The 22,127-nt window shown below is 41.7% G+C and overlaps 1 protein-coding gene across 1 annotated transcript; it reads right to left on the reverse strand.

The window, feature by feature from the left end:
• Positions 1-2,562: 2,562 nt before the first annotated feature.
• Positions 2,563-4,335, reverse strand: LOC147899910 (Biotin/lipoate A/B protein ligase family). The gene is made up of 4 exons (XM_087377045.1): positions 3,932-4,335; positions 3,563-3,827; positions 3,251-3,401; positions 2,563-3,131 (listed from the first exon to the last, which is right to left on the reverse strand). The coding sequence occupies exons 1-4, from the start codon at positions 4,108-4,110 to the stop codon at positions 2,776-2,778; spliced, it is 951 nt and encodes a 316-aa protein (XP_087233171.1). The 5' UTR covers positions 4,111-4,335; the 3' UTR covers positions 2,563-2,775.
• Between the last annotated feature and the right edge of the window lie 17,792 nt (positions 4,336-22,127).

Below are 22,127 nucleotides of genomic sequence, written 5' to 3' on the forward strand. Positions count from 1 at the left end.
TGGTCATATGCCACGCCTACAACATATCCACAACATACAAAGGATTTTTAAAGGTTCATGAGTCATGCCAATAAAATGCACTTGTATCCAAGACATTGAATACATACGAAAGATCTTAGCCACATCTTTAATAGATTTACATTTCAACCACTTTCATTGGAGCAATAAATTATTTCCATGTCCTATTATTGAAATTGTATTTCTTAAATCACTTGCTTAGGATATTATAGTCTTGTTGACTATGTCAAAGTACTACATAGAGCTACAACATGGGGGTTCTAGTGGATACTTTGCGTAGTTTAGTTGGGGACACCTAACTAAACTCGTGTTTTGCATGCTAGATGGTTGATGTTGTGGGTGATTTTGTACCATGACATTCCCATTGATGTCAATGGGGGATGCAAAGAGCTTAGTGCCAAATGATGTACACATATCCATGCTTCCCCTGGGAGTTCCTATGAGAGGTTCGAAGGTGCACCAAAAACTCACCATTTATCAAGGGCAAAACTTGACAACAAAGCAACAAATAGGTTATAAGTAAGAGTTCAATCAAAGGGAAGTATAAATAAATAATATATGTTAGAGACACTATCGCCATACTCAATTCACTCTAGCATGATGAATATAAGAACAAGTCTATAATTTTTACTAGATCTCTTTTCGAAAAGAAAGTGTGCATGTGATTATTTTTAGAGCATGGTGTTCCCTGGACAACTTGAATTTTCTTCATTTGAAAGATGTCATGTTTTCAAGATGTCTACCAAGGGACATGGTAGTGGTGTTGATCTAGTGAAAAAGATGAGGCTAGTTGGAGAGTTAGGATCGTGCTGGGTCTGCTTTGATTTTGTCATAGGAGGAATGAATAAATGATATCAAATGTACACATAAAGTCAATAATATAATCAAAACAAATCGAAAATTGAGGCTCCCTCCATCTTTACATATAAAGCTACCCGTATTTTTCCTTTCTTTTCAACACTCAATTACCCATAAAATATACTTCCAAAAACCTCTCTTTCTTGTAGATATTATCGATAACTTGAGCACGTGGTTAATTTGTTGGTGCCAGTGCTCCCAAACTCCCTAGACTCGGTGTTGATGAGTTGGAAAAAATAGAAGAAAATTCCTGTATGACATCATCCCTCCTATGATAGGTCTTGGAAACATGCCCTAACTAATATCTCGTAATATACAATCTTCCTTGAAGTTTTACATGGAATTACATAACTTTTTAATATGCCCAACATACATCAAATCTATTGTCTCATACTATCCCTCCCTCTTGGAACAATCACATCCTACTAGATGGACTTCAACAAGCAGAGCAGATGGAGACATCCATAACTCAAATCAGGATGCCTGAGCGTTACTCACCAGAGAATTAGGCTGTTTGGCTCCTGCCTTTTCCGTTCCAAAGTGCTTGTGGCCTGTTTCTATTATAACACAGCTCAGCTGTGCATTTACTGCTTCCAATGTTGCATGCCATTGCATTTTTTAAAGCCTTGCCTCGAGGACTTCCTTGTATTGCACACACGTCCTGAAATGACTAGTCTGATAACTTCTTGATTTTTTGAAATCTCTCATGTAACTTCTCTGAGATCAAACCTGATGGGCATATGAGGGGATTCGAGCATTCGCTGTTCTACTTCAGAGTTCACATATTGTGGACTGAATAAGTGCTGAGGAAGTCTCACACACTTCCTCCTTGTGTAATTCTGCACATGATTTTGCCTTTTTCGGGTCCCATAATATATTTGAAGACCATGGAATTCACAGAAGGTGGACAAATGTTTTCAACAATACCGTAATTTCTCGTGTCCTTTGAGATGCTTCTCCAGATTCTTCCATTTTCTTCACTCCCACCCATCCATAAAGGATCTGCCTTCACTGCTATCGGAACTTGTCTAGACCCCATATGGGCATTAAGCTCACCAACTATAACAATATCCCCCCCTTTCAGTAAAGTTGTATCAGCATTCTTTCACAAGCGGTGGAAGGGAGCTATCGCAAATTGGGGCTTTAAGAGGACAAAATAGCATCCTACTACAAAGCAACTTTGCCACAGAAATTCAATACTCTCATTAACCCTTAGCACTTAAAACATTATTCTCAAATTCCCCCTCATGTAGCATGCAATTCCACCAAATCGTCTTCCACCTATAATATTCCATATTGAATGCTTGATAAAACTATCTATTCGCAGAGGTTCATTCCCTTTGTGCCTCAGATGTCTCCATTGCAATAAACATGTCATCATTTGCAGGTAAAAATCCTAATGCAAGAACCTTGTCCACAATCGATCTATTCATCTTCCAAGCATAAATCCTGAGGGTCTCCAATTCTTGAGAGAGAGAGAAAGAGAGAGAGAGAGAGAGAGAGAGAGAGAGAGAGAGAGAGGAAATAGATACCCTCAGGATTTATGCTTGGAGCATAAATCCTAAGGGTCTCCAATTCTTGTGAGAGAGAGAGAGAGAGAGAAGAAATAGATACCCTCAGGATTTATGCTTGGAATGTGGAGGGATCATCTCTCTCTCTCTCTCTCTCTCTCTCTCTCTCTCTCACACACACACACACACACAAAGTAATCGTTTGACTTTCCTTTTGAATATGCATCGAGCATCAATATCCATGATTTAGATGAGCTGGATAACTTCTATTCCTCAAGACATGCAAACTGTCATATTGTAATCAATGTGCTCTATAAAGCGGTAGACAATCATGACGAGCCTCTTCTTGTCCCATAAGTGGCCATCTTCACACCCACAGCCTCTCAAACTATGACGACACATAATTTTGTGATGCTGCAGTGCACAAAGTAGCATTGTCTTTTTTCACATGCATTAAATCCATCCCAAATACTTCAGAGAATTCCACAAGCAGTATCTGATGTACTAGATCTAGAAGATATTGTGGATCATATTCATCGAATACATCTCTTTCAGTTTTCACCTGCTGATGCAGTCGAGTCTGACCTTGAAGGAGCTCGAAGATACTTCCAACTGAACGATTGCTAATGCCACAGGGGATTATGTTTGAGAAAGGACGTAAATCGGTGGTTACATTGAGAGCCAATCCATGGTATGTTATCCATCGTGAAACCCTAACCCCGATGGCAGCAACCTTCTTGTCTCCTGCACGGCCAAGCAGGTGAATTTTAAACATTGTCGTTGCATTAAACATTGAGCACCACAAAAGGACCGCCGGCACATTTTAGAAAGCAGTTTTCGACAGAGTACAGGTATCCGCTTACCAACCCAAACACCCGTGAGTCCTTGGATGCGTGAAGCTTCAATAGCACAGGCAGCCCGAAGAGCTCGAATGACGACTTCTTCAAGTGACCTAAGATACCAATGAAGGTCCATTTTGTAGTGCCGGAGATTTAAAATAGGATACATAACCAGCTGCAAACCCAATTGCCCTGTTTCATCAACCGTCTTCTTTGCAACCTTCAAAAGCTATTAAAGCATCTGAAGTTCACAGACAGATATCAGCGGAACTTCGGCAGGGGATGATCAAACAGTACAAACTAATGTTACTGCTGTCAAAGAAAAGAGTAGGAGACCTGGCCAGGACCATGATACGTGACTTCACCCCCGCGTTCAGTCCTGTACAGATCGCAGGGGGGGCGATCTTTGTCAAATAACAAGTACTTCTCAGAGCTGTGGGTGCCAAGGGTGTACACCGGAGGGTGTTGCAAGATAACCACTGCATCGTCCACATCAGCCCCCGCTGAAACGCCTGTAGCACGGGTCTCTACCATAAACTTCTGCCACTTCCAAGCGTCCACGTAAGGAATGTGCTGATCGTAGAGATCATAACAATCACATCTGCAAGATGATGACTTCAGATTGATGAAAGGAAAAAACAGCCTGCCCTTTTCCACAGAAATGCCAAACAGTGACAATCGTAAACAATTGAAGACAAATTAAACCTGCGTCTGGGGGGTGTAGTGGTATCTTCTAGACACACTGGATTGGTCTGAAGCATCTTCACGCGACAGGGGAAGAAACGCCTTGATCGGGCGACTATGTGGGTGTAAGAGGAAGTGGGTGGCAGAGACAGAGAGTCGGTACGAGATGTGTGAGCATCGAGGAAGGGATGGGAAAGCATGGCTTTCTGGAAGAGGGCAGAGTTGAATAAGCAGATATTAGCTAGGCTACCTTGAAACCTGAATTGCAATGGTCGAGTGCGAAACTGAAAACTGGCATGTGAGACTGAGTGTGTTCCTGGAAGATATCGCCATAGCCATTCTTGCCAAGCCTTTGGGATACCAACCGCTTTTAGCCCACCCCATTAAAACGCCTGGGTGTGTATGTGCCAGTCCTCCCTTCCACCTCTAGTGTTCATCCAGTATGGAGATGCTTCCCCAAACATATATATATATATATATATATATGTATATATATTACATATATATGTATGTATGTATGTATGTATACATATACATATACATATACATATATATAAACATAATAAATATGTACTAACAAATATACAACAACCTATAATAAGTTATATAAAAACAACAATATAAGTATACATAAAAACAAAAACATAATGCAATCTTTCAGAAAAATTATACATATAACAATGTATAAGTTATACATAAATACAAAATATAATGTAAACTTTTAGAAAAACTATTTATGTGTGTGTGTGTGTGTAGTTATATATAAACTATTAAGGAAGAAATAAAGTGTATAGAGGGCTGCTACCTAGAAGATGAGAAACAGAGGAAGGGCAAAGCAAGCGCCCAGGCTAGGAGGGTGGTCATGAGAGTGAGAGCGCCAAGAAATTCATGGCACAAGGGAACCATATATCATAACGTGCACCAAGTGCATGGGTTGCTAAATGAGAGTTTCCACCCCAAAATCAACACAGAGAAGTAGAATTAGCGAAAGTAGCACCGTGATAGCCAGATCATTTCCAGTGGGAAAGGCGACGTAAAAAACAACAAGATAAGCCATTGATGAAGCTTGAGCAAGCGCACCCACAAGCTAGACAATAAGCTTGAGCAAGCGCACCCATGAGCTAGACAATAAGGTATAGTGGAGAAAGGAGCTGCTCAACATGCAGCCACATACAAGAGTTTCCATGCAAAGAAGAGATCAAGATAAAGGGGAAGCCACCAACGAGCAACTACTTTTAGTGCCAAGAGCGTGCTAAAAATCATCCTGAAAGGCAACATACAAGAAAGAACCATTGGCAAACAAGTGGAAAATGCCCGAATGTTTGAGAACAGGGGAGCACCACTTACGTCTAATAACTGTGTAGAGATAGCCACTAACACAATGGGTTAGAGCACAGTTGTGTGGAGACGTTGCTATCAACTGTAGGACAATTGAGATTTGTGCGTAGGGAAGGATGAGGTAAAAATGATGTAAAATTGTGCTTAGTCATAACTAGAGAGTGGCATAAAAATCTACAGAGCTTCTTACATTTTGGTTATGTTTTGGGTAGATGTTTACACGTAGGATTTGCATCATACGTGAGTTGCTACACTAGTCTGGCAAAACCATTGCAAAGTCATCGTGCATGCAGCAACGACAACTAATAAATGGGCTACCTCACAAAGTTGCAACTGTATGAATCGAAATCAGCATGCACATGAAGGAGGCCTCCTCTAGATAAACATTTATTTGCAATAGCAATATAGCAAGCAAAGAAGCTAGTGCATTCGGTTGTATTAGAGCTTATCAACAAACAATTCAAATAGTATGACAACACTAACGCTTAAGGTACATTGCGAGAGAGGAGTGAAAAGATCTCCCATGAGTAGTATCCTTCGTTGTGCAAAGATAGGTTAAGGAAACCCAACAACACTGTAGCGCGACGAGAGCCTATGGTAATGATGTAAAGGTGACATTGGGAACTTACGAAAGTAGCACAATAGTTAAGATTAGAGTAGATCCCCTCAAGAAGGTCCAAGAATATATGAACAACACTTAACATTAAATTATGATTATATTAAAAAGGTATTTATGAAGATTAGATGTAGTTGAATCCCAAAAAGAAAATATTTTTAGGATTGAAAAAAAAACTTCCTTGGAAGAACCTTTGCACAAAACTTCAACTAGCAATGTTGATACCTGCCACCATCCAACAAGCTTAAGTTAGGATCATAGCTTAAACTAGAAGGGAAGATTGGTGTCATAGCATTGTTGGACTTGTTATCGATGTCCAAAGTAAACTATAAGATTAATCCACAAAAAACATATGGTATGGAAAGATTCCACGACATATGAAAATAAATACAAGAATGGCCGATTAGAGAATGGTAAGCATTGAGGATGCCAATCACCAAGCTGAGGAACTTCAATATGTCCTTGAAGGGGAAGGAGTGTCTCCATACTTTTTACTATTAGAGTCTTCTTCAATTTACCCCACCTCCATATACATATTTCTATATTACCACCACCCTTGAAAAATAGGAGAATGGTCGATAAGAGAATTATCATAAATAGAAGAGAGTAATAGCACCATAGGTTTAGGAGAGTTAAGCCAATGGACTATCTTAATGACTAATTAGCTATGAGAGGCAATAGCCATCATAGATATGCTATGAGTATAGAGTGAGCCATTGATATTGATTATTGAATTGAATGTACCATTGACCATACTCGTAAGTACCTTATTGTAAATGCTTTCAGAGCATATGTGCATATAAAGGTAATGTATGAAAAGCCTTGTAAGGTGTACTTACCCACTTATAATGCACCTTGCCTGAAGAGCATTGTGTGGAAGTAGAGAATATCAACTTGCCTTGTACTTACCTATGTATAAAGAGCCTTCCATGAGCATCACTGCATGGCACTAGAGAATATCTACTTGCCTTAGAAGATGGCCATGTCAACTCGTGAATATAATACAGTTGTAGCCTCATCACCTACTTCATAAACAACCAAACCAAAAGCCTAAACGTCATTAGCAATTAATCCATAAGCCATAATCAATTCCCTAGGCACTAGTGGATGATAGAATCCTATCCTAAGCCTAATTTGGCTTTTTGAGCTTATGAAGCTCGTTGTATACGTAAAAGTTTTAGGTGACCATATCTCAGGACAACATCCCTCACAATAGAGGTAGATTTTTTAGTAGATGTGATTAGTAAGGCCATCACCGATTCTTGAATTTCTTCACCATTCATCAACAAGTTTTTTTCCATTTCTTGAGCATAATCCAAATGCTTCTTCTTGCATAAGCCTATTAATGTTAATTGTGCAAAACTTTCAAAGGAATCATCGAGTTTCCTACCATACTTTCCATAGATATTATTTTTTTGTCTAACTATAAACCATGGCTCCATTATTGTTCCTAATGCCCCCAAAGGGTCGTTTTAGGTCGCAACATTCATAAGGTATGTGGTCTAAACCTATACTCATCAATCCCCCTATTAACGAGTAATTGATAATAAAAATTTATAGGGTAAGAACATGGCCCTATACCCTATTCACATAGGGCTTGAAGCTTTGTAAATGGCATATCCATGTAATCTTCTATGTGTCCTTGAAAGTAAGCCATAGTTTGTGCACAATAGAAGAAAGCTTGTTCGTAAATTCCATCCAAACTTGATTGCTTCCATTCTTTCTTCAAGTTCCTCAAACTGATGAAGAGTAAATAAATCCCAAAAAAGCCTTTTAATAGGAAACCTTTGCATCAAAGCATTAATAGGGGGCCTTGAGTGCAAAAAGTCATATTAGCCCTCAGCTAGAGGGGGTACTTTTGGGGGTTATGGGGGGAGTGGTATGTGGGAGTGGGTCCATGCATGTGACACGTGTCCACATTCATGGGCAACACTGTATGGCCATGTGTCACATGCAAGGCCCCCCTCCCACATTATTCTGGAGAATCATTGAGTGTCGAGAGGCTTCTCTTGTGGAGGAGTAAATTCACCTCGCCTTACACCATCATCACAACAAGCTCCCGCGATGGCTTAAAGAGCCTACAAATACTCCTGATTAGATCCCATCCACCAACTCTACTGTTTCGAGGCTACCTGCCTTCTTACCTCTTGTGAATGCATCGTGCCATCATAATAATATTCATATTTTGTGAGCCCTCTAGGTCGACCGAATTGCTAAGTTGAAACATTGTTATTGAATGCATCTTGTTTTTTAGCCCTTGTGGCCTACGCTTCTTATGTAACAATAGATTATAAATGGAATGGAAGGATTTTTTTGCAAGATTTTTTGCAAATCTTTGTTTTGATTGTTATTGAATCCAAAATTGAACATTGTAAACATTTACAACTTAAAATTACACTTACTACACAAAAAATTCCATGTGAATGGGTGGTTCGATGTGAAGTTAGTGAATTTTTTGATTTCTTGACCCATTAGGTAGCAGTTGCCAAAATGTAAAAAACATGTACAAAATGCATATGATTCCTTATTCTACGGTTGCTTAGGTGATTTCTACCATGAGGGAATTTTTCAATACTTCTTTCCAAGAAGTTTTTGTACCTAGTGAGCAAGTCATTTCTTCTCATCTAGTAATTTCCATAATGGAAGATTCTCTTGCATATTAGCAATATTGGATTGATGCTTTTCACCATGTAAAATACGAGATGCATGAGGGCTTTGAAGACACTTGAAAAGAATGGAAGGATCCTACTCCCACTGTGGGAATCATGATTGAGATTGATGAAAATGCTAAGAATTCTATTATTAGTATTTCCCTCAATCAAACATGTGATGTAGAAAATGTGGTTAATTGGTTGACAAGGACATTGGGGGCTGTGCATTGTGCAACCAAGGGGTTTTTTGAATATATCATGGTAGATGAACAACATTAGAAAATGCTATTGGAGAATTCTCCTCCCTATTATGGCAACAAAATATGCATTTCTTGCTTTGTTCTCTCACACATGATTACCCAATGCTAATTGGGCATCATTGCCCAGTTTGGGTGGAGGTTGTGGATTTCCCTCAATGCTCAGCGAAAGTCTTGACAAAAATTGTAGCATCGTTGGGCAAGGTGGTGTGTCCACTCAGGCCAATGGGAACTCTAACAAATTTCACATTTTGTGGGACACAGATGTCCCTATCCTAGAGTCTTATTCTATAACAGTCAATAATGTTGCTATGAAGAGTGCTCTTTATCAAATGAAATGGCCCTCCCTTTGCTAGAGTTTTCTTTGAATGAAAACTTTTTTGGCACATGGCCTTATGCTTTCCCACATTTGGATCATGCCCCTCTTTGGTTGAAGCTCTCTTTTTATGAAATGCAAAATGACATGCTTTTGGATAAGAGGCTGCTTATTATAAGCAATAGTTACTTGCAACATGAAGCATTTAAAGACTTGGTGCTTTACGCCATTGCTCCCCTTTGGGCGCATTGTCGCATTGATGTTGACTATGCATGGTCTTCTTTTGTCAATTGTATGTAGTATGTCATTCATGACTATGGCAAGAACTATATGCATATGCTTAGGGAGGACCTTACAAAGGCTAAAAGGTAAGGACATTTTTTCCTATAGAAAGCACCAATTAAGGCTTGACGCGGAACACAGCAAGATGTCAAAATTGTATGATATTGAGGCTAATTGCCTATGTCAGGCTACATTTTTCTTACAATGCAATGATTGTAGGAAGGTAGAGAAATGGAAATCTAGAGCTAGGTAGAGGGCTTTTACTAATAAGGGCTACTCTTCAAAGGCCTATTTTAAAGGGTTGCACTATAAGAGGCAAATTAATAATATTTGCCACATGAAATATGCAGATGGTAGTGACACATCTTTATGTACACAACTTGGCCAGTAGGCTTGCATTACTTTGCTAAACAATTTGGGAATGTTCTTTCTCCATCAGAAGCTATGATGTTGGCACAATAGGTGTTTCTTCAACATGTAACTTCTATCCTGACTCCTCATCAAGCCATGCAAATTAAAGCCCCTTTTGAGGATAAGTAATTAAAGAGGCTATCAAATGTGAGAGAGGAGAGCACACACAAAGGAATAAGGAGACACCAAAAGTGGTGGAGCAAAAGCTACTCCAGCTTATTCCTCTATCATATATATATATGAGTATACATGGGCACTGTACAAGTGGGTGGGCACACTGCCCTTTACCCCAACAACCTCCCACTTAAAGGCAGTGTGCCTTTAAGGGAGTATAGTACACATATAATACAATCAGCCATAGGCTGAAAAACAAGATGACCACACCATCATCCTATGCCCATCGGCACTTTACAATGTGCAAAGTGCATAGAGGATAAGCTACTAGCAGACATCAGGTTTGCAGGATAGAAAATGACAAGCTGTAGATGCCTGTTAACCAAGATCTCATGCCAGATCTCACTAGGAGAGTGAACTCTCACCACCACGTGCTCCTGTGCTAAGTCCATAGTACCCGAACTGTCACTGTGCAAAGAAAATGTCTCTGTACCACCTGTGACCATAAGCACATGCCTTACAATAGACCTCTATTGGTCTACCCAACCTGCATCACTTGCATGCTGCTCCTGAAAGCATAAAGACTTAATGTCCACAACCGCTTCCCTACTGCCAAAATCTGCCATAATCATGCTACCAACTCCCACTGCAACGGAAGCAAGAACTGGAAGTGTAGCCCCAATGGCAAACATGTGAGAACCAAGTCTCAACACAGTCATGGATGCATGAAGTACTATGGCTGCCATATCAACCATAACTTGCTGCTCAACTGATCTGTGATCATCAAACCTGCTGTGTTTCAAGTATGGAGCCAATACAGGCAATGGAGTACTCAGTAACTTCCCCCTCTCCATACTGAAACAACCAAGTATCTGACAAACATCATCAAGACCATGCAGCGCCCACTGCAAAGCATCCCTGTCCATAAGGAACCATATGGCAAGTAACCTCAGAAGGATAGCAACCTCCTGAATACTGAGACCAAAACCTGTCTCACTGCGCATCACATCCTGAGCTCTCATAACGGTATCAAACCTATGAAGCCAAGCTCGAGGGGATTGCTTCTGGCCATGGAGGCACTTACGAAGCAAACACATCAATGATTTCTGCCCATGCGCAATATGACCCGAGTCAATAACTGCAGAAACCACATCTGTCCTGGCATAACCAGCTAATGGATCATACCGGACATCATTAGCCAAGGTATCCTCCTCACCATGCATAGCCTCATCCTCATCTGCAAGAGGCACTCCGCATCCTGGGAGTAAACTGTAACTGTCCATAGAAGATGTATCAACAATCTCCATAGGAGTATAAACCTGTGGAATACTTGAGACATTTGACCGTCTCTGACCAAAATCAGGAAGTAATCGTGGCTATCCCAACTTTATAACCTGCTCACCATGGGAAAAACCTCCCACTCCAAGGGATATGGGCTGCCCTTGCAAAGAATTCAGAGGTATCAGTGCACTTGCACCCTCCTGGAACACCACTCTCCTGCTATCCATAGTCCTGGGCTGTCTAAACATAGCATCCTCTCTGAAATAGACATTATGGCTACGTATCAATTCTCTAGTTGAAGAATCCCATAACCTGTAGTCCTTACTGGACTCACTATATCCAAGGAAGATACACCTCCTCGATCGGGAACCATGAGCATAAGCCTCGCAGCCAAATACACGTAAATGCTCATAACATGGTGCCCTGCCTGTCAAGAAGTCAAATGGCACTCTACCATTCAGAGATCTCTCGGGTGACCTATTAAGCAAGTATGTAGCTGTCTTACATGCCTCAGCCCGATAGCATTCGGTAAGACCTGCATACCGTAGCATGCTACCAATCTTGTCCAATAGAATCCGATTTATGCCTTCTGCCAAGGCATCGTGAGCAGAAAGATGAGGAGTGGTCAACACCCTCCTGATACCAAGTGTATCACATAGATGCTGAAATCTAGAAGAGATAAACTCTGCATCACCATCAGTCATCAAGCTCAATAGCTTCTTTCTTGACTGATTTTCAGCATTACCCAAAAAGCACTGAAATGTATCATATACATCATGCTTCTACCGAATCGGATAGACCCATATGTACTTTGTAGCAGCATCAATAAATGTCACAAAGTAAGAGGCACCACCTAGTGAAACGGTAGGCATAGGCCCACAAACTGCACTATGAACCAACTGCAATGGCTCAAGATACCTCTCACTAACTATCTTCCTCACAAAGGAGGATCCTGACTGCTGACCATCATCACAATCATGACATAAAATTTGAGAGACATCCATAACAGGAATGTATCTCAATGTTGTAAGGGCTTCCATACCTGCGGTAGACATATGTCCAAGTCTGGCATACCATAAACTAGCTTATGGCTGCTTACTAATCATAAGCATCTTATCCTGGACACCTGATACATGCAATGCATAAGAGAATCCAACCCGTGATCCCCTAGCCATAACCAGATTGCCTCTAGCAATCTTCCATGCATGATCACCCAAAGAGACATGATAACCTGCCTCAACCAACTGTCCAGTACTGATCTTGCTCGTAGCAAGTCCTGGTATATGTCTAACCCTCTGTAGAACAAGAATAGAGCCACTAGGCATAACAAGGTTGATATCCCCATAACCATAGACATCCATAGAATGATCAATGCCCATCAAACCACTCTCCACAATGCATTCCTGATATGCACTGAACCATGACCTATGAGGGGTCATATGACATGAAGCACATGGATCTAACATCCAATCACCAAGAATGGGTACATCAGTGGCCAAGAAGGAGGTGTCAGACATAGACAAAAGAATGCCTTCATCACTGCTACTGTCAGTGGAAACCCTGGCATCCATGCCTTGAAGCTCAACATGCTTCTTCTCCTTCTTCCTGTCATTCTTAACCTTGCTCTTCTTCTTGTATTTTCTCAGCCATTTCCAGCAATACTTTTTCATGTGGCCATACTTTCCACAATAGAAACATCTAACACAAGTCCGAGAGCCAGACTTGCTCCTGGAATTCCCCCTTGAACATGACCTGTTTCTACCAATTGATCGACCTTTGGAGTGCATATCAAGGCTGTATTTCAGCCCATCAGGACATTTCAGCCCATCATGCTATAACATAATACTATCATGGTCATACATCCGGCATATACGAGTATAAAATTCATATGCATGGTAGTCTACACCCTGTACACCATACTGTACCTGCAAGTAGACTAACTTCGAGAGTGATGACTGAATGATAGAGCATGCTTGTTCATCCATGTCATCCCAATCACTCTGTTTAATGCTATTAGGCTTGACACCTTTGCATTGAATGGGCTTATGCTGCCTCTTTTGCACTAACACATCATAAATTTGCTCTTTCCAATACTGAAAGTTTGATCCATCCAACCTCTCAATATCAAAGAGGGCACTACCAGCTGTAGATGCCATATCTGTGGCACAATAGGTCACAACCAAAGAGTAGTATAGTGCAATAGGCAACCCAAATGACCAAAAAATATAGTGTTGTCCAGACCAATCAGGTCTCCAAATAAATTGGCTAATCCAATGCTCAAAAGCACTCAGCCATAAAGAGGCATAAACAAGAATATATGCAGCCCAGTAACCTGCTAATGCCTGGCAATCCAAGTAAGAAATGCACTGAACCAAATTAGCAATGCCTGCTCAACCAATGGCAATAGGAGCCTAGCTCAACTATCCATACACATCAATGCGGCATCCATTAATGCAAATCCATAATGCATCGAAATGGCATTTACTGCAACACCAATGCATCACCTCAAGTGTGCAATCCTTTGGCAATGAAATCAAGCATTCACCACTTGCCAAATGTGCCAAAGTGATTTGCCAAAATGCCAATAATGCCCTTGGACTGAAGTGAGATTCCAATCACTTTCTGTAATTTACTGTGAGTTCCCAATTCACTGTTGTGCAAGAGAAATTCCTACAACAATACGTCACAGCCACTTTGGGCAAAATAACACGCTGTCCCTGTTTTTGAACAATGATATCTTTTCACTAAAAGACCGGATGCCAAAGCTGTAAACAGCAAAGTTGTAGCTTGTAGAAAAATCTACAACTTGTCAGTTGACCTTAAGAGAAAATCCTTGTGGATTCTCAGATATTCTCACTTGAAAAATAGCTTCCTGCACATTGGTCACAAATAGACAGTAGACTGCAACTTTTTGTGGTTTTGCAGAGGCTATAACTCCTGCAGCTTATACCGGATCAACTTGCTCCCAAAAGAAAAGTTGTAGTATGTTCTGTGAACTACAACTTTCTAGTTCGACACAAAGTGCAATTTCGCACCAGGAAAGAGATATTCAATCCTGAAAATGACTGTTTTGTCATAAAAACAGCAACAGCAGCAATTGTAATGTCCTGACCAATCGCAAACACAATGCCATAAAATCAGCCCCAAATATGGTATCAAATCAGCCCCAAAATGCTGACAAACCAGCCCTGAAACAGCTCCAAACAATGCTAATTTGACAGGATCTCAATACATCACCGTACCACCGTATGTATCCAACATAGGCAAATAACCATGCATCCAACAAACTGTCAATGCATCTCAACCAGGCATGTACCACTGTCAAAGCATGTGTCACTGCCACTGCCAAAGTGATGTATCTGCAAAAAAGATATGCAACCCACTGATTAATTGTAACGGAATGTTCACAAGGACTAAGATGCACCAGAGTATGTCCGTACAATGTCCGTACAAGGACCCAAATGCACGAGAAAACACGAGCTAACAAAGCTCAATTGCAACCAAAAGAAGCTGCATAGTGCACAAGCACATATCCCACACAATATCCACAAGGCGTACTTCTGCAAAATGTCCCGCAAAGAGACCAAAATTGAGAGTGCTCTCAACGGAAGCAAGAATGGAAGAAGGAGAGAGAGAGAAACAGAGAGCCACACAAGTTTTGGTCGGTGCAGAACCACCCTAATCTTCTTTTTCATTCATTTATATATGTGTTTGAGTATTGTACATAACCGGGGTTAAGGCACAGTGACCTTTAACCCCCACAACCTCCCACTTAAAGGACAATGTGCCTTTAAGGGAGAACAACCAGTGAGCATACTATCCAATGCCCATCAATACACGACAATACTCAAACCGCTGACTAGGTAGACTCTTCGTCAGCATATCTGCAAGGTTATCATCTGTACGAACCTTGACAAGCTCTATGCGCTTGTCCTCAAGTACCTCCCTGATGAAATGGTACCTGATCTCAATGTGTTTGGTCTTTGCATGAAAGACCGGATTCCGTGCTAGCTGAATAGCACTCATGGAATCACTATGCAATGTCGGTACACCTGTATGAATCCCCAAATCTCCCACTAGCCGATCAAGCCATATAGCCTCCTTGCAACCCTCTGTGGCTGCAACATACTCAGCCTCTGTGGTAGACAAAGCAACGCACTTCTGTGCACGAGACATCCACGACACTGCACCACCTGCAAAGGTGAACACATAACTAGAAGTGGATCTCCTACTATCCACATGCCCTGCATAGTCTGAATCTGTGTACCCAAGTACACGCATGTCTCCTTTACCAAAGCAGATGCACATCTCCTTGGTACCCTTCATGTACCTCATGATGCACTTAACTGCCTCCCAATGCCTCTTTCCTGGATTAGCCATATACCGGCTAACAACTCCCACTGCAAATGTAATGTTTGGTCTAGTAGCTATCATAGCATACATAAGACTCCCAACTGCTGATGCATAAGGAACCTTGGCCATCATGGCCCTCTCCTCATCTGATTTGGGACTATCTGTATGACTCAGTTTCACATATGGAGGCAATGGAGTACTCAATGCCTTCCCCCCCTCCATATTAAAACGCTGCAATACTTTTGTAACATACTCTTTTTGTGAAAGCCAAAGGAGTTTCCTACTCCGATCATGCGTGATGCGCATACCAAGAATATGACCAGCAAATCCCAAATCCTTCATATCAAAGGCCTCATGCAACTTGGCCTTTAATGCATCTAGCTCATAAGTATTCTTGCTAGCCAATAGCATATCATCCACATATAGTGCCAAGATTATGAGGCTATTATCCTTAGCCCTTTTAGTGTAGAGCCAGTGATCAATTTCACTCCTCCTAAAATTCTGGGACCGAATGAAAGCATCAAACTTCTGATACCATTCTCTAGGCGCTTGCTTAAGACCATAGAGACTCTTCTTTAGCTTGCAAACTAAATGCTCTTTGCCCTTTTCTTCAAAGCCTTCCGGCTGCACCATGTAAATTTCCTCATGCAAATCCCCATGCAAGAAAGCTATCTTGACATCCATTTGCATAAGCTCCATATCCTCTACTGCCACTGGTCTAAGCATGCATCTAAGTGTGGTCATCTTCACAACCGGAGAGAATATCTCATCAAAGTCCACACCCTTCTCTTGCTTGAACCCTTTAGCAACCAAACGGGCCTTGTACCTAGGCACATCATCACCTGTGACCTTCCGTTTTGTAGACCCATTTGCATGGCAATGCTTTCTTTCCATGTGGCAAAGAAACCAAGTCCCAAGTCTTATTCTTCATAAGTGAACTCATCTCTAATTGCATAGCATACTGCCACTTGTGTTGATCCTCACGCATCATAGCCTCTCTGTAGCAAGAAGGCTCCCCGCGATCAGTAAGCATCACATAGTCTACCCCTGGAACAAACCTATCAGGCAGTCTAGATACTCTAGATGATCTTCTCAAGGGCATTTCAGCTTGCTGTCCCACCTGCATATCAGCCACATTTGGCTCATCATTTCCACCAATAGATGATTCATCATCTACCCTTGATTGTATACCTGTGGGAGTACTTGGTGGCACCATTTCTTGCACATTTGGTGCATGGACAGCTTGCTGTCTATCAACATATGCAGGTGGATTCACATCCTGGAAAGTGATTCTCCTCATTTCCACATCCCTCATGGGTGCCTTATGCATCTTCTTCTCATTGAAGACCACATCATGGCTGCATATGATCTTCTTTGCTTCTGGATCCCAGAGATGATAGCCCATCTCTCCACTTTCACCATAGCCCAGAAAGATGCATTTCCTAGACTTAGGATCTAACTTCTTTCGAAGCTCTTTCGGCACATGTGCATATGCCTCACACCCAAATATACGCAAATGAGAGTAAGAGGGCTTCTTGCCACTCCATGCCTCTTGAGGAATACCACCATCCAACTCTTACTAGGTGATCTATTGATCACATGTACTGCAGTCTTCATTGCCTCAGCCCAAAAACCACCAGAAAGACTTGCATTGGAAAGCATGCATTGCAACCTTTCTTGAATGGTATGGTTCATCTTTTCTACAACTGGATTTTGCTCACATACGTCTGAATGCACCAAATCAAGCATTTCAAACTCTTTCTTTCCTCTTCTTTTATGGGCTGATTTAGTCTGCTTCCCATAGAGACAATGCTCAGAAAATTCAAAATCAGAGAAATTCAAATGCGGTACATAACCCAAACGGCATAAGAGTTTCATTCCATTCTGGCTCATGTGCCCCAACCTGCAATGCCACAAAGAAGTGCTTGGCTACTCGGTTATTGCAACAACATGATCAAATACCCCTGATACATGTAAGGGATACAAAGTCCCACACTTGGCACCCCTGGCCAAAAGCATAGAGCCCTTTTGAATTTTCCAACTTTGAAAGCCAAAAGTGGTGTGAAAACCAGCATCATCTAGCTGACCCACTGAAATAAGACTCTTGGTCAGCTTAGGCACATGTCTCACATGTTTCAAAACAAATGCAAACCCATTTGCAAAAGAAAACTTTATGTCACGTGCTCCCACTATGTCACATGCATAGTCATTTCCAAGATGCACACAACCTGTCTTTCCACTGTCATAAGTGGAGAACCATTCCCTATGGGGAGTAACATGGAATGAAGCACCAGAATCCAAAATCCAATCCTGGGAATATGCATCATCTGAAGTGGTAAGCAACTCTGCAGATAAACTAGACATGAAGAGAACATCATTGTCACTATCATGTGTGACTGCATTGATCTCCTTGATCTTCACTTTTCCTTTGTCTTCCCTTGGACTCTCTTCCTTTTGATTTGCACCCCAATTTGCATTCTTTTTCTTATCCTTTTGCTCTTTTTTTAGCTTGTAGCAATCCTTTTTCATATGGCCCTTCTTGCCACAATGGTAACACTCAATGTTCCGTGCCCTGGATTTGCTACGTGACTTCCCTCTTTCTTGGGACTTCCCCCTGAACTGTGATCTGCCCCTTTGCACATTTAAGGCTGCATCCTGCTTGTTGCGATCCATAGACTTACGTCTAATCTCCTCAGCCAACAAGCTACCCACAACATCATCAAATTTCAGTACTCCACCAGGTGCAGAGTTATTGACAACTGTACGGAAGGTATCTCATGAGGATGGCAATGAACATAAGAGAAATATTGCCTTAGTCTCTGCATCAAAATTCATCTTCTGAGCCTGAAGCTGGCTGAAAATAATATTCAATTCATTCAAGTGAGAAGCAATGGAGACCCCTTCCTTCATCTGCAGCTCAAACAACCTCTTCATGAGGTAAACTTTATTAGAGGCAGTTTCCTTCTCATAAGTGGCACACAGTTTCTTCCACAAATCTTCCGTAGTTTGCTCATTCACTACTGTGAAATAAACTGACTCTGCAAGATGAAGTCTAATAGTAGACTTTGCTAATGCATCCAACTCATTCCAATCATCCTCAGACATATTTGCAGGCTTAGCTTCAATCCCTGCCAAGGGTTTAATCTGCTTCTTTTGAATAAGCACATCCCTTATTTGTTCTTTCCACAAAGAAAAGTTTGTCCCATCAAACTTTTTAATGCTGAAAAGCTCCTTTTCAGACATGGAAGAGGATGCCATGATGCAAATGAAACAAAATCCCAAATGCTAGTGCCTGCAAGAGAGAATCACACGAAATACTAGGTGCACCCAAATGTGTATGCCACAATGGACTGAAGTATCACCAAAACTCAAAGCTCAAAGCATCAAAAGATGCATCTGACTCATGTGCATATACTATGCATCCATATGAGCAAATCTTGCCCAAAAGAAAATGCCAATAAGTGCCAAATGACTCAAGCATAAACACCGTCCACTGGCATATGCATCAATAATATCTCATCCAAGAGAGCATAGCACTATCAGTGCATCACCTGCAATGTGTCAAAGCTGTCCCTCAGCATAATATGGCATCCATGTGCAAAGCGTCCATAAAAATAGCATCCCACAAGGCAATTTGGGCCTATCAGCACATCCAATAAGGACCGCAATGCATCCAAATGGCCTATAAATCATCCACTGCAACCAAATGCACACCACGAATGAGCGCACACTACTCAAACACACTGCTCAAACTGCAACCAGAGTGATCTGCATAAGGTATGCTCAAGAAATCATAGTCCCGTGGTAATGACCGCTACTGAAAATAGAACCTGAGATGCCTCAAAACATGGGCGCCATTGCATAATCGGACTCAGTAAGAAAATCTGCAAATATCTCTCTTCTGCCAGAACTCCAAAATCCCAACCGATGAGTGAGAAATGGGAGTCAACACTTATCCATTGCCATGTGGCATAAATCTAAGGTTTCAAAACCTTAGAATGAAAAATGCATAACAGAGAGACGAAATCGAATACACAGAGATCTATAACTCTGAAAATCCTCCACTGAATTGCACAAGAACTGACAGGTAGGGGTTTTTGGACGTCCGGAACGCAATGGGACAGACAGTTTTGGAAACCGTGGTCTCAATCACTGGGTCCAACACACGGACTGAAAAACGTTTTTGGAAACAGAGCTGTTTGTAAACTCCACCGGAGTGCGAATGATGAGCAACATAGAAGTTTTAGGACCTCCTGAGTCCACTGGAACTGACAGATCTGCAAATGGTTGCTCCAAACTTGAGTTCCAACACACGGGCAAAAAACGCAAGAACTGACACAGTGAGTCAAAAATCCAATGAAATGATCCCAGATTCAAGAATGAAGGTGTTTCCAAGCTTCTGAAGTGAAGTGGACACCAAAAGCAAGCAATAGTTGCCTCTACAAGTCAATACGGAGTCTCTGTCGTTTGAACAGGGAAAAGCTCAAAAAACGACTTTTTCTTTGAAAACTCTTAACAGGCTCTCAAAACCACTTCGTAAAGCCAAAGTGACTTTTCCAAAGGTTCCTCCAAGGTCTCTGCACACTCGGATGCAAGTAAAGTCACCCATAAAACCTCCCACAAAGCTTCTCCTTCCTCCCACAGAGCTGCTGAGCTTCAAGCATTCACGCACACTCAGCTAGATCACCCGGGCTCTGATACCAGTTGAGAGTGCTCTCAACGGAAGCAAGAATGGAAGAAGGAGAGAGAGAGAAACAGAGAGCCACAGAAGTTTTGGTGGGTGCAGAACCACCCTAATCTTCTTTTTCATTCATTTATATATGTGTTTCAGTATTGTACATAACCGGGGTTAAGGCACAGTGACCTTTAACCCCCACAAAAATCAGCTAATGCTCAGCTCCAAGACCTCAAATGCAACACCGGCTATCCCCAGGCATACAACTGCATCAAACATGCAATCCAAAGGCTCCCCAACAGCTCCCAGATGAGCTAGAGACAATGGCAAAGAACTATGCCAAGACTGGAACCTGCAAGTGCCAAGAATGGCTATGGCGCCAAAATAAGACCCAAATCTGCAGGGAGGAAACCTCGATGTGAGGTTATAGGTAGCACAATTACAAATTTTTAGGAAGCCTGGCATCGATGGAATCGCAATCGGAGGACTGTGCGAACTCCACCACAAGTTGCATATGCAGCTCTCCAGTGCTCCTTCACGGTCTCCTACACCAAAGAAGTTGCTCACCAGCCGGCTCCTGGCTCACAGAATAGCAGCAACAATTGCTCTTGATGCCTATCTACTAGCTGCCCATGATAACCAATGCCTCCAACAAGCACACAACGGCCAGCCACTTGCTGCAAAGGATGCATCAATAGCCAATGATAGGCTCCCACGAGACAACGTTAAGACCAACGGACAGCGGTCTCCTTCCAACGCTAGGTTGCTAGAGCACTGGAGCGCTGGAAGATAACCCAAAGTGATTCTTGCAGCTGCATTGTAGAGCAAACAGATTTGGATGATGTCTACCCAAAATCTCTCCGTGAATGAGAGAATCAAGCTCTCCAAAGCTCCTGTAGATCTCTCAAAGCAGTGCCCATTCTCCTCTCACCGAGCTCCTCGTAGATCGAATGCCATGGGCTCTGATACCAGTTGTGAGAGAGGAGAGCACACACAAAGGAATAAGGAGACACCAAAAGTGGTGGAGCAAAAGCTACTACAGCTTATTCCTCTATCATATATATATATATGAGTATACATGGGCACTGTATAAGTGGGTGGGCACACTACCCTTTACCCCAACAATCAAATCTTGTGGCAAATGGAAATCAGATGCCCTTATTGTGGAGTTTTTCTTGCAATACTAGGATGCCATTTCATCAAAATTTCTATGACCAGCCTATTTTGGGTAATCTTTAATAAAGTGACCTCCCATGCTGCATAGAAAACACAATTTTGGGATATACTTTCTAAATGATCTCTCTCCCTGCCCCGTCCTCTATTTTTAGAGCACTCAAAGGGTCAATAGCTATCCCATCAAGCCACACACTAGTGGGTTGCCTCTTGAGTTAATGAATTTTTCCTAGTCTAAATCGAGGAATTGCTCTACATCTACACACAACATCTCAATCTATGGAAAGAGGGAAAGAGGGAGGTTAGGGAATTTTACCCAAATTGGCACCTTTGAAGGAGAGGGTATATCTAGTGAGAAAGTAGGATCCCAAAATTGGATACATTGATGTCCAAGATTCACATTTGATTACTGTACTAGCCATTTTGCTTTCTCAAAAAACAAAAATGAGATACCCATTGTAGAAAAACTAGATATTCAACATAAGAAACCCCTTCTTGACCCATGTAGGGGGCCTAGGACCTTGGACATATAGCCACTTGGTTGTTTTGTTCAATAACCCTGTGTGAACTTACACTAAAGGGATCTTACCCCCACTTCATGGTATTCATACACTCCATGGTTGTCACACACTTAGTGAGGCTAATTTATTGAAAATGGCTTCTTGGGGATCAAAAGCGGTAACATGGCCATGGTTGGTTCAAGTACATGGGAAAAGAAAATACGATAGTTCATGAGCTTGCTTCTCACAA

This window comes from Dipteris shenzhenensis, chromosome 7, assembly GCF_047967505.1.
Source record: "Dipteris shenzhenensis isolate YYH24624 ecotype China chromosome 7, Dip_SZ_1.0, whole genome shotgun sequence".
In the NCBI taxonomy this organism is placed as follows: Eukaryota; Viridiplantae; Streptophyta; class Polypodiopsida; order Gleicheniales; family Dipteridaceae; genus Dipteris; species Dipteris shenzhenensis.

Excerpts from the sequence above, each read along its gene's own strand:
- LOC147899910 (XM_087377045.1), bottom strand. The coding sequence starts at position 4,110 with ATGCTTTCCCATCCCTTCCTCGATGCTCACACATCTCGTACCGACTCT. Across the intron at positions 3,402-3,562 it reads CGTATCATGGTCCTGGCCAG|CTGGTTATGTATCCTATTTT; the intron begins GTCTCCTACTCT and ends TTGGGTTTGCAG. Across the intron at positions 3,132-3,250 it reads ACTCACGGGTGTTTGGGTTG|GAGACAAGAAGGTTGCTGCC; the intron begins GTAAGCGGATAC and ends TTGGCCGTGCAG.